At 42.7% G+C, this 13,163-nt stretch overlaps 1 protein-coding gene and 1 pseudogene across 1 annotated transcript; one reads left to right on the top strand and one right to left on the bottom strand.

Annotated features, from left to right (window-relative positions):
- The first annotated feature begins 2,753 nt into the window (after positions 1-2,753).
- Positions 2,754-5,381, top strand: LOC135504058 (tubulin alpha chain). Its single transcript, XM_064922326.1, has 4 exons — positions 2,754-2,879; positions 3,738-3,960; positions 4,068-4,216; positions 4,320-5,381. The coding sequence occupies exons 1-4, from the start codon at positions 2,877-2,879 to the stop codon at positions 5,298-5,300; spliced, it is 1,356 nt and encodes a 451-aa protein (XP_064778398.1). The 5' UTR covers positions 2,754-2,876; the 3' UTR covers positions 5,301-5,381.
- Positions 5,382-5,440: 59 nt separating this feature from the next.
- On the bottom strand, positions 5,441-12,526 carry LOC135504052 (melanocyte protein PMEL-like; annotated as a pseudogene).
- Between the last annotated feature and the right edge of the window lie 637 nt (positions 12,527-13,163).

Genomic DNA, 13,163 nt, shown 5'->3' with positions numbered 1-13,163 from the left:
CATACAGTATTTATTTAAAAAAAAGAAACACCAGTCAGGAGGATATAGACCGGTCAAGAGGTATGTTTAGATATGCAGAGACAAATATACATATTTTTTACTTAGAATTAAGCATAATGCTAAATTCTCCAACTTCCGGACATTTTTTACACATCAGTCATTTACCAGAAGCTCTGGACTTAAAGTGTATACATTTTCATACTTTTCCCCCTGTACTGGTCCCCTTTGGGAAACGAACCCACAACCCTTACATTGCAAACGCCATACCAACTGAGCCACAGGGGCCAGCCCCCACAGTACCACTCCTCCCACAGTACCCACTCCCACCCACCCATCCATCCTCACGTACTTTGTGCCCCCTTAGATTTTTGGGGCGCATGACACCCCTGAGTAGGCCTAGGACTGCTTTTTGACTGCATTGAAGGCTTTGTATTCCATTAAAGGCCCAGTCCATCCAATACATGATCTTCCTGTGTTTTATATACTCTATATTTCCACACTATAAGGTTGGAATAATACTGTGAAATTGTGAAAATTATGATAATGCCCTTTTAGTGTAAGAGTTGTTTGATAAGACCGCCTGAAATGTCAGCCTGTTTAGGTGGAATGGAGTTTTGGCCTGCCTAGTGACGTCACCAGGCGGTAAATTACTTAATAGACCAATAAGAAAGAGAGTTACAAACGTCTCTGCCAATAACAGCTAGTTTTCAGTTTTTCCTGCAGGGAGGCCCTGCTCAGACCCCTCCCAGGTAGTCCAAGCAAAATTCTTGCTTGATAAATAAATAAGCTATTTTTGTTTATTTTTGATCATTTAAATCGAAAACAATCACAGTAAGGTACTTACGTGTTACCCAGAAGTTATTTTATATTGAGATACTACAAATTTCTACAATGGACCTTTAAAGGAAAAGTGTGCACATTCCATGGAGGACCACTCCCATCTCAAACACTCCACCCTCTTCTCGCTTGCAACTGTTTCATGTCAGGCTCCTCCTTGTCCCTCAGCTGTTGGGGAATGAGGACCTTCTACTGGAACAGATTTCATGGGGCCACACGTCTTGTTCTGCCTAAATCACACTTACACTTACTGTATTACCCCACACTTTACATCTTTGTTGCTTGGTAAGCCACCCAGTGAGCAAAACTGATTGAAAATATGTAATTTCAACCATTTTTGCTCACTGGGTGGGTTATATGTAGAACATTTCAAATTTAAGCTCTAAATAGCTATTTATATGTATTATGGATCCCCATTAGCTGCTTGTCACGTTCTGATCTTTATTTCCTTTGTTTTATCATTATTTAGTATGGTCAGGACGTGAGTTGGGGTGGGCAGTCTATGTTTGTTTCTCTATGATTTGGGTATTTCTATGTTTCGGCCTAGTATGGTTCTCAATCAGAGGCAGGTGTCATTGGTTGTCTCTGATTGAGAATCATACTTAGGTAGCCTGGGTTTCACTGTGTGTTTGTGGGTGATTGTTCCCGTCTCTGTGTTTGCACCAGATAGGGCTGTTTTAGGTTTTCACGGTTTTTGTTAGTCTGTTCATGTATAGTTTAATTCATTAAAGAACCATGAATAGAAACCACGATGCGTTTTGGTCTGCCTCTCCTTCAACCAAAGAAAACCGTTACACTGCTGCAGCTACTCTTCCTGGGGTCCAGCAAAATTAAGTCCGTTTATAAAATTTAAAACATTACAATACATTCACAGATATATACAACTTACAACAAGTTTGTGTCACAGATGCTTTTGAGTGGATTTTGGAGAGACTGTATCGAGGCGACAATTCACTTTGTAGTACATGACTTTGTAGTACAAACTGATGTAAACTTTAATTTAAATAACTGCCAGACAAATTCCAGTATTCAGGATAGTCTGACAAAATGCAGGATTTTCAAGCATCGGATGTTGTGTAATCCTTCTGGGGAACATGAGTATCATGATGTACGCTCTGGCTTTATCAGAAAGCTTGGATTACCAAAATGCACTTGCAGAGACCTGAGCCCTAAAAGTCAATACATGTTTGTTCATTGTGGGTATTGAATTTGATAGATGGTTGAAAGAAAAACGGATTACTTCCTTAACATACATACACTAATGCCAGCACAGTGCATTTAGCAGCAAGACACAGTGATCACGTGATCAGCTCAGATGGATGACATCATCATTGCAGAGAGTCCAGGACAAAGAGGAACTAGAGATAGGAGGATAGTGAGAAGGATTGGCTCCTAATTCTGCTATTCTACATGATTTATCCGGTACTGTTCCACAAAATGACTTTGGATGCAAATCTATATATAACCATACATAAAAATGTGGGTATTTGTTTTAGGTATGGTGATATTGGCAGTTTCTTTTTGAGCATTCTGACATGGCTTCCACGGTCACTCCCATTGATTTGTCATCAATTATAATGATAAAACTGTCCCTACATCTAAACATTGGATTGCTCACTTTCTATGGTATCCGTGACAAGATGCATTTTTAATTGGGTTGAACTATCCCTTTAAACGGGGTGACAGAGGACATCCTTTACGGTAATCCACTACCTACCATTCATTCCCTCAATTGGAGAAAATATGTTTTCTCCCTACAGAAATTTTTTTTCAATCGCAAAGCACAATGAGAAAAATATCAAACAAACAAAAAGCTTCTTTTTTTAAAACGTAAATGTCAGCCTCATACAGGCACATTACATAGTGTGCACTGGCTGTGCATAAATCTGGGAGCGCCGCCCCTCTCCATCAGCAGTTGTTGCGTCGGCGCTGACGGGCAGAGCATACAGTACACCCATTAATTCAGACACAAATAGAGGTCTCTCTGCGTAGGCTATTTCTTTGTATTTTCCCTTATTGTTCGATCCTCCTCAGAAAAAATGGTAAGTCATGTAGTTTTTCAGCAATAATAAGCCTGAAATAATTACGTGTTTGATGTTTTCTGTTGAGAATTTCTCAAATGATGAGACAATCACTACACGACGGTATAGTGGCTAAAATGGGTCGATTTTTATTGTATCGGTCAATGAATTCGAAATAGGGGCGAATTTGCAACATCTTGGTGTTGCTAACCCATTTTTAAATGACGAATTTAGTTGGACTGAATCAACGCGTTTGGGATAGGTATTGCATGCTATTTCGGTTTATCACAAGGCTATTACATAAAGTGGTAGGCTAATTCAATGGGGATGGAATGAAAGAACAAAGCACTACATTTAGAATGCATACTTTTTGGTAGCTATTGAACACAGTTGAATTGTACAGTATTCATCAAATACAGCAGCATTTATTTATCTATCCAGGTAATTGATATAAAATTGGAATAAAATGGGATTCTATTCTTAAAGTCATCCATTGTGTTGCTAGGTGGGAGAGGGCAGACTAGGTGGGGACAGAAGGGGAATATATGTCTCTACTGTAACATGTGTCTACAGTTGTAGACTGTAACATATATCAATGTTAATATATTTAGTTTAACCCTGAAAATAAACCTATTCCACTCCAGCTTCCTTTTAATTCCTTAGTGATGTAGTATGACCTCCTTGTCAGCTTAGTAATGGTCATAGGTGTAAATGGCAAGATTCCTCTGCACATCAGTTGATTTGTCTCCATTGTAACTGTTCTCTAGTTTACATGTAGCCTAACCATTCTTCCACTAGGTGGTGTTTTTGCCAATTGTACATTTTTGTCAAATGTATTATAATTCTGTTACACTACATGTTTTTCCATTTATTTTCCAGCGTGAGTGTATCTCAGTTCATGTGGGTCAGGCGGGAGTCCAGATTGGCAATGCCTGCTGGGAGCTCTACTGCCTGGAGCATGGGATCCAGCCAGACGGACAGATGCCCAGTGACAAAACCATTGGAGGAGGAGACGACTCCTTCAACACCTTCTTCAGTGAGACTGGGGCTGGAAAGCATGTCCCCAGGGCTGTGTTTGTGGACCTGGAACCTACAGTTATTGGTAAGATTTTGTTTCTCTTTTAATTGAAACAAGGGTATGTAAAAGAGGTTTTCCTTTGCTTTTTTGCTATTGAGCTCCTTAATGAGCTGCTCATTTTCTCTCCTCAGATGAGGTGCGCACTGGGACCTATCGCCAGTTATTCCATCCTGAACAGCTCATCACTGGCAAAGAAGACGCTGCCAACAACTATGCTCGTGGACACTACACTATTGGCAAAGAGATCATCGACCTGGTGCTGGACAGGATCCGCAAACTGGTTGGTTTGATGAATGAATGAATTAAATATTTTATCAACTATCTGATGATAATGTGGACATCTGTTTCTGCCCATTTATTGGTGTGTTCCTCTTTCTCCTCAGGCTGACCAGTGCACAGGCCTTCAGGGCTTCCTGGTTTTCCACAGCTTTGGAGGTGGCTCAGGCTCTGGTTTCACCTCCCTGCTGATGGAGCGCCTGTCTGTTGACTACGGCAAGAAGTCCAAGCTTGAGTTCTCCATCTACCCAGCTCCCCAGGTGTCCACAGCTGTGGTGGAGCCCTACAACTCCATCCTGACCACCCATACCACCCTAGAGCACTCTGACTGTGCCTTCATGGTGGATAATGAGGCTATCTATGACATCTGCCGTAGGAACCTCGACATTGAGCGTCCTACTTACACCAACCTCAACAGGCTCATTAGCCAGATCGTTTCCTCCATCACTGCTTCCCTTCGATTTGATGGTGCCCTCAATGTTGATCTGACAGAGTTCCAGACCAACTTGGTGCCCTACCCCCGTATCCATTTCCCTCTGGCCACCTATGCCCCAGTTATTTCTGCAGAGAAGGCTTACCATGAGCAGCTATCTGTCTCTGAAATCACCAATGCCTGCTTTGAGCCGGCCAATCAGATGGTGAAATGTGACCCTCGCCACGGCAAGTACATGGCTTGTTGCCTTCTATTCCGTGGTGACGTGGTGCCCAAAGATGTCAATGCTGCCATTGCCACCATCAAGACCAAGCGTTCCATTCAGTTTGTTGACTGGTGCCCAACTGGTTTCAAGGTTGGCATCAACTACCAGCCTCCCACTGTAGTCCCTGGTGGAGACCTGGCCAAAGTCCAGAGGGCTGTGTGCATGCTGAGCAACACCACTGCTGTGGCAGAGGCCTGGGCTCGGCTTGACCACAAGTTTGACCTGATGTACGCCAAACGCGCCTTTGTGCACTGGTATGTGGGTGAGGGTATGGAGGAGGGAGAGTTCTCTGAGGCCAGAGAGGACATGGCAGCCCTGGAGAAGGATTATGAAGAGGTGGGGGTTGACTCCATTGAGGGTGAGGGAGAGGAGGAGGGAGAAGAGTATTGAAATGCCCCTGCAGGCAAGCCATTGTCAAACACTTACTGTTGCATGATCTTATGATACCTAATAAAACATTGAATTAAAGTAGCTATTTGTGCTCTTGGACTTTATTCACCACCTTATCTTGACAAAAATAAAGACATTAGTACAGTTTTGGGGAGGGATTTTAATGGGGAAAATACATATAAATGTCTGACTTCACAGTAGTTTACAATACAATTCACTGATAAAACGTCCAGTATAAACATTTGAGGATGCACATTTAAGTTTGATGGTAATAAGCCAAATTATATCCATTAATGAACTTTCAGTTAAAAAATAAATGTATAAAAAATCGATTAAAGAAAAAGCAAAACATTTCAGATGTTTCTATGCTGTTGTGTATTTGGCAGTTGAATGGGTTGTTTTCCATTCACACCAGCCTGTCATCGAGCAGTGAGCTGTTCTCTATAAGGTCCCATCGACTCAGAAGGTTCCAGAACAGTAGAGGCCCAGAGCTCCAACCAGGACTGCTCTCAGCGCTCTGAGAGGTGGAGCCAACCACAGACTCCTCCTTCAGAGGAAGGTAGGCTTTGAATCGTCTGTGGAACAAAAGGAAAATTATTAATTACATTCATTTTTTCCACTTACACAAATGTCAATCTCAATGTGACTCGTCTGGTAAAATAAAGGATGAAAAGTTTATGAGAAAAGTGTTATCAATTGTACAATATGCTGCATACAGTTGCCCTGAGACAAGGCTATACAGTGTAGACACCATAGGGGTAATATCCCAAGCAAGCTGAAAAGGTTATACCTTGTGGTGATATGGAACTCTTCAGAGAGCTGTGACTAGAGTAGACCAATGCTGATTTGTGACTCACTTGTAAGTGTAGGCCATGGTTTCTGTGACCAGGGCAATGGTCAGGACCATCATTGCCATGGCTACAGTGCCAGCTGAGGACAGACTGGAACCTGCCACCAAAAAACCCAGACAATAATTTATGTAAAACAACTTAATATAACATCATATTACAATATATTAATTATATTATTTCGAATAACAATAGGTGTTGGACTGATTGTCCCAGGGACCCAGATTCAAGACGTGGCGAGGCAGATGTGCAGAGCAGACATCTTACGGTACATACCCACGGTCACGCTATATTTGGCGCTGGTGACTGCCAGACTGACATCGTTGGTCATGGACACATTGATACAGAAGATGCCGGAGTCATTGAAAAAGTGACGCAGTACCAGCTGGCACTCAATAGAGGGGGCCACTGTGTTACACATGGTGTGGATGGGCATAAAACAGTCTGCATCTGACACCACCTTGCACACCTCTGTGGGAAGGCTGGGTGGAGAAAAGACACAGGGTCAGAAACACTTGTTGAAACTCTCAGGACCGGATTCCTTTCCTATTTATTTTTAGATGTGATATGTTTTATGACTGCTGCAAGACAAATTGCCTCTGAGGACAATACCGTTTTCTCATAGTAATGGCTGGAACGGAGTGAATGGAATGGTATAAAACACATTAAGCACAAGGTTTCCATGTGTTTAATACTATTCCATTTACTCCAATCCAGCCATTATTATGAGCCATCCTCCCCTCAGCAGCATCTTGTGATCTGGGGCAATGAAACTGATCCTAGTGCCCAAGTGGTGGAATATAGGTCTACATACTTAGTGGATTTGTCTGTGGATCATGATTCTGCTTAGGAAATAATAAATGGTGTGATTGTCTGAGACAGTCTCCCTTAATTGGGTCTGGAGAAGGAATACTCACCTCCCTTGGCAGGTGACAGTTAGATCCACTACGTTTCGTTCAACCTCAGATTCATCCATCTTGATCACAGCATTGTCCACTTGCACTATCTTCAAACTCTCAATGCTCTCTGAAGACATAGACAGAAAGATGGGCCGTAAAATAATCCTGAATGTAAATCAAATACAATAATAGGATGTAGATTTACATGTTACATGTTACTCTTTAATTATTTCTTATTTTTATCTCTTGCTTTTTTAAGGTATTTTCTTAAAACTGCATTGTTGGTTAAGGGCTTGTAAGTAAGCATTTCACTGTAAGGTCTGTTGTATTTGGCGCATGTGACAAATAAAATTTGATTTGATTTATTTAGAGACAGTGGACTTACCAACAATGTCAATGCCAGTGCAGAAGGACCCAATAGCGATAGATCACACAGTCATCATCCTTGGGTTTGTCATTGGCTTCACGCTTAACAACTATCCCCACGGGAGCTTGGCCTGTAGCAGTCTGTCCTGTATCAGGAGAAACAACAATGGATTCCAGTTACTAAATTGAAAATCCAACAATCTAAAGCACATTAGATGAACAGTTAATTTCTTATTTAATCAGTTAAAATGAATATGTTACGTGTTTAGAACATACAGTACCTGCTGGCTCTAATTCCTCAGCAGCAGGGACAGTCGGAGTCAGGATTAACTTGAGAAGGCATCTTCGTGTCCCGAGCGGTGGAGGCTCCCTCCTCAGTCATGTCCTCTGTGTCAGTCTCAGCGGGAGCTGATGGGCCTACATTTACTGTAGCTTCCTGTGTGGCCACCATCACTGGAGCAGCTGACGCATCAGCAGCAGGAGCTCTCACTGGAGGTAGAAACAGGACTATTACATGATCTATTTTCTTTGTCAATCCTGGCATTGCCTACATATTGAGTGAATCTCAAAAGTATTTTACATGATCCCCCGCATGCTCTCTTCTTGAAGACACTAAGGATGCAAAGAATCCAAGGTAAGACTTTAGAAATTCACTTCTGGACTAAAGCGCTTCAAGATGAGAATGACCTGTTGTGCCGGCCAGGTTTGCAGGCCCGATGGTGACAGCATTACGAGTGGGGTTGACACCAGCTGGTGTGGCACATGCTTTATCAGGGATAACGGCCTGTACGACCACCTGGGGCTTGAAGCCACCAGCCACTATATAGGTGTGGGTGACAGTCAGCTCTCTGGAGATGAGCGCCCCACTGCTGTCACCAAAGTCCCAGTTGTAGGTGACCTCGGCATCACTCAGGTACTCGCTGGGGTTGTGGAGGCTGATGGTGAAGGCTATGGCTCTGTTCTGGACGAAGCTCAGGTCTGCCTCGTTGATGTCGTTCACTTGGGTCATCAAGACTGCGAAGGGGATTTGATCTAAAGATATAGAGATGGAGAAAAACCCTCAGACACGCATCTTATTTTTCAAGTCAGCTGCTCATACATTCATCTATTAATTCATTTGTCCATTCATTCATCCATTTATGACACTAACCAGTGATGGAGAACTGTGTTGAGGCGTATCCCAGAGGGATGAACTTCTCATGGCTGCGGTAGTGGTAGATTACAATGTCCACGATGTAGGAACCCAGAGGGACATCGTCTGTCCCAATGGTGAGGGAGGAGGATGGGCCATCAGACACCTGCCAGTACTGACCTGTAAAGCAAAGAAAATGGCTTATTACATGCTTATAACAGTGTTATTACAGGTTTATAACATCTTTGGCAGACATTAAATAAAACATGAATTATGTAGGCCCTAATAGGTGAGAGTGGTCGCAGCTGCACTTTACACCATGTCTTCCATACAAACACATATGCAGGGGGCTTGTCACCGCCCTTCTTGAAGGGTGTTCCGTCAGGAAAGACATCATTCCAGTCCATGTTTTGTGCAGGATACACTGGCTCAGACTGATGGAAATTTGTTCCTGGAGGAAAACAGGGCGAGTGTTGGTTTCTGCTTTGTCTTAAGACAGAGGAGTATGTATTATGAATTACACTATTTATACAAAAGTATATGGACACCTTCAAATTAGTGTATTCGGCTATTTCAGCCACACCCGTTGCTGACAGGTGTATAAAATCGAGCACACATCCACACAATTTCCATAGACAAACATTGGCTGTAGAATGGCCTGTCCTGAAGAGCTTTGTGACTTTCAACATGGCACAGTCATAGGATGCCACCTTTCCAACAAGTCAGTTCGTCAAATGTCTGCCCTGCTAGATCTGCCCCGGTCAACTGTTGGTGCTGTTATTGTGAAGTGGAAACGTCTATGAGAAACAACAGCTTAGCCGCGAAGTGGTAGGCCACACAAGCTCACAGGACAGGACCGCAGAGTGCTGAAGCGCATAGCAAGTAAAATTTGTCTGTCTTCGGTTGCAATTCTCAATACCGAGTTCCAAACTGCCTCTAGAAGCAACGTCAGCACAATAGTCATTTGTCTGGAGCTTCATGAAATGGGTTTCCATGGCCAAGCAGCCGCACACACAAGCTTAAGATCACCATGCGCAATGCCAAGCGTAAAGCTCGCCACCATTGAACTCTGAAGCAGTTGAAACACCTTCTCTGGAGTGATGAGTCATGCTTCACCATCTGGCAGTCCAACTGACAAATCTGGTGTTGGCGGATACCAGGAGAACGCTACCTGCCCGAATGCACAGTGCCAATTGTAGAGTTTGATGTAGGAGGAGTAATGGTCTGGAGCTGTTTTTCATGGTTCGAGCTAGCCCCCTTAGTTTAAGTAAAGGGAAATCCTAACGTTACAGCATACAATGGCATTCTAGACAATATTGTGCTTCCAACTTTGTGGGAACAGTTTGGGGAAGGGCCTTTCCTGTTTCAGCATGACAATGCCCCCGTGCACAAAGTGAGGTCCATACTGAAATGGTTTGTCGAGATCGGTGTGGAAGAACTTGACTGGCCTGCACAGAGGCCTGACCTCAACCCCATCGAACACCTTTGGGATGAATTGCAACGCCGACTGTGAGACAGGCCTAATCGCCCAACATCAGTGACCGACCTCACTAATGCTCTTCTGGCTGAATGGAAGCAAGTCCCTGCAGCAATATTCCAACATCTAGTGGAAAGCCTTCCCAGAAGAGTGGAGGCTGTTACAGCAGCAAAGGGGGGAACAACTCCATATTAATGCCATGATTTTGGAATGAGATGTTTGACAAGCAGGTGTCCACATACCTTTGGTGATGTAGTGTATGTAGAAAAAGGTAACGTAGTATTTAACCTCAAAATGTAATGTTTGCGGACAGCAACATGGCACTGTAGGCTCCAAATGGGAAGAAAAAAAACAATACAAATACTGTAGTCTCTCTCGTGACAGACTTAATTAACAATAGCTGGCTAGAAACCGGCATTCGTGCAATATTTGGTTCCGATTGCCAAGATTACTGTATAAGTGACAAAAGACCCTCATATGGCCAAAAGCTTGGGAATGAGGTTACCAGAACCCTGATCTTGTTCACCAGACATGGGATGAGGTTACCAAACCCAGTCAGTCCTGGAGGAGGACTTACCATTGACGGTGCAGTTCTCAGCCCACACCACCTCTCCATCGGGCGTGACCTTCTGGTTGTGTGGGAACTGCAGCTCGATGGTAAAGGTCACATTGGCTCCAGTCAGGGTCGGTGCATCATTACCCACAATGAACTTCACCTTGCCACCTGTTGGGAAGAATGTACACTTTGAAGTCAATATCATTAGTATACTATTTCACAGAGATACTTGACTTACTTTACATGAAAGTGAGCAGAGGTCATCCAAAAATGTCCACACATTTCAGTGTTATTCCAACCTCATAGTGTGGAAACATATATAAAACACAGGAAAATCTAATTTTGGACTGCATTGGGCCTTAAAACCCCTTTACTGTATGAGCAGCAGAGGTAATCCACAAATGTCCACAAATTTCACAGAGATATTCCTGTCACCATCAGTGTACACACATTGTGTTGAGACAGAGGATAACTGTGCATACCTTTCCAAGAGTCTTTGTACCGAGGATCTTCATCTTTCCAGACTGGATACATTTTCATATTCCATGATGGATATTGTGTGAAGCGACTTTTGGGCTCTGGAATATAATCATAGAAATTACATATAAAGCAGAGCATGCATTCATTAGAGTTGAAAATGAAGGAGCTGACCACACTTTCAGTTGCAACCATAAAGGAGGGCACTGATAAACACTGATTATTTTCATATGCAGTAGTAGTATGTTTTAATTTATAATCCTAAATTGGGATTGAATGCTGGTCATCCAAAATCACAATATGGATATCCCAATTGGCGGAGACCGCAAGGTGCTTATCAAGAGTATGATTGTTACAATAGGCTACTGTATTGTGCAATGATCCCACCAACGGTACAAGTTTACTGTTAAATTAAGAATTAACAGCCGCTGACAGATACTTTCTATATTGTTTGGAATTAATGTAAACTGCTGATTGGTGACAAATGACACTCTTGATTTTTTAACAATTAATTTAAAGCTCATGCTACTTGACCTATGTTGAAGATAGCATGCATTACTGCATTGGATCTTCCTAGATGCCCAATGACTGCAATGATGCTTCCCCATAAAATCAAGGATGTCAACAGGTTGAATTCAGATTTGTGCAATGTTTGAAAAGCATTTGGCTATCAAAACGGACAATCTCCCTTGAAAGGGTTTTTGTCCAGGACTAGGCTTAATCTGTGTCTGGGAAACTGACCCTTGGTCATGCAAAGGGCACATAGTGTTGCACTGTGGAGCCTCTTTCATAAAGCATCTAAGACAAGACCAAATGCAGTGTTCCTCAATACACTGAAAGGTTTGAATAAAACAAGTGTTGCCTGAAATGCCAGATGTGCTGGTCCATTTTTAGCCCAGTGGGCATGTCTAACTTGATAATTTTTTGTACAAGATGATCATTATCTGGCTAATAATGGGGGCCTCAAGGGAAAGAAATGGTTTGGTGAGGGGACCTCAAGGGGAAAAATGGTTCGGTGAGGGGACCTCAAGGGAACAAAATGGGCAGGTGAGGGGACCTCAAGGGGAAAAATGGGCAGGTGTGTTAGAAATTCCTTGAGGCACCCTCACCGAACCATTTTTTTTCCTTGAGGCCCTCTCACTGGACCATTCTTTTCCCTTGAGGCCCTCTCACTGGACCATTTTTTTTTCCTTGAGGCCCTCTCACTGGACCATTTCTTTCCCTTGAGGCCCTCTCACTGGACCATTTTTTTTCCTTGAGGCCCCCCATTGGGAAATCCTGGTGAGCCACAGCCTTAAATGAGGAATAAATCCCTTTTGTAAATTTAAAAAAGACTTTCTTGAAAACATAAATGTAGATATGCCTGGATTATCTGGTATACATAATGATATCCAGAGTGGCTGTACTTACTTGCTGTAGCAGATGAAAAAAGTGCCAGCACCAACACTGCAAGAGCTGTCTCTCTCCTCATGTCCTAAGTGTGCACGCATCCTTTCCACCTTAAATATGAAACATCCCTTTTCTTCTCCTGCACTGCAGGTCGGAACAAACTCACAAAAGCATTGTGATTACTGGCTTTATAAATGCTCTAATCTCTGACATAACAGCAGTAGTACTAGACCCCTCCTACCCCACTGAAACCTGTGATCCCACCTCCCCAAAGGCACTTGTGACCTATCTAGTTTTCATAGAACAGTAAAGGAGGGCTCACTTATGTAAAGGCACATAATGAAATGGAGATTCAAATGTATTTTACATGCCCATTTTAGGTTGACCTTTGTAGACCATGTGTACAAGATTTCAGAAGATACCTGAGCGTAAGAAAGAAGTGTAACTTGTCTGATGACACAGGGAGTGATATTATTTGAGGAGTGACGTCCACCAATCCAGTTAAAAGTAAGACATGAATAGAAGAGAACACACCTGTTGTGATTATTTCCCATTAGGCTGTGCAGAGTCTTGGGACTTCTGTCTATTTCTGTCTTCTTTATCTTAATTTGTTTCCATACTGTAGCCTTATAAACTCACTATTACCTACACATCTTCATGAGTGAATTTAGATTCATACTGTATTTGTTAATCTGATTACAGATGGGTGCAACAACTTG

This window comes from Oncorhynchus masou, chromosome 18, assembly GCF_036934945.1.
Source record: "Oncorhynchus masou masou isolate Uvic2021 chromosome 18, UVic_Omas_1.1, whole genome shotgun sequence".
Lineage (NCBI taxonomy): Eukaryota > Metazoa > Chordata > Actinopteri > Salmoniformes > Salmonidae > Oncorhynchus > Oncorhynchus masou.
Note: the sequence above shows the minus strand (reverse complement) of the source record. Positions and strands in the feature narration are given on the sequence as shown.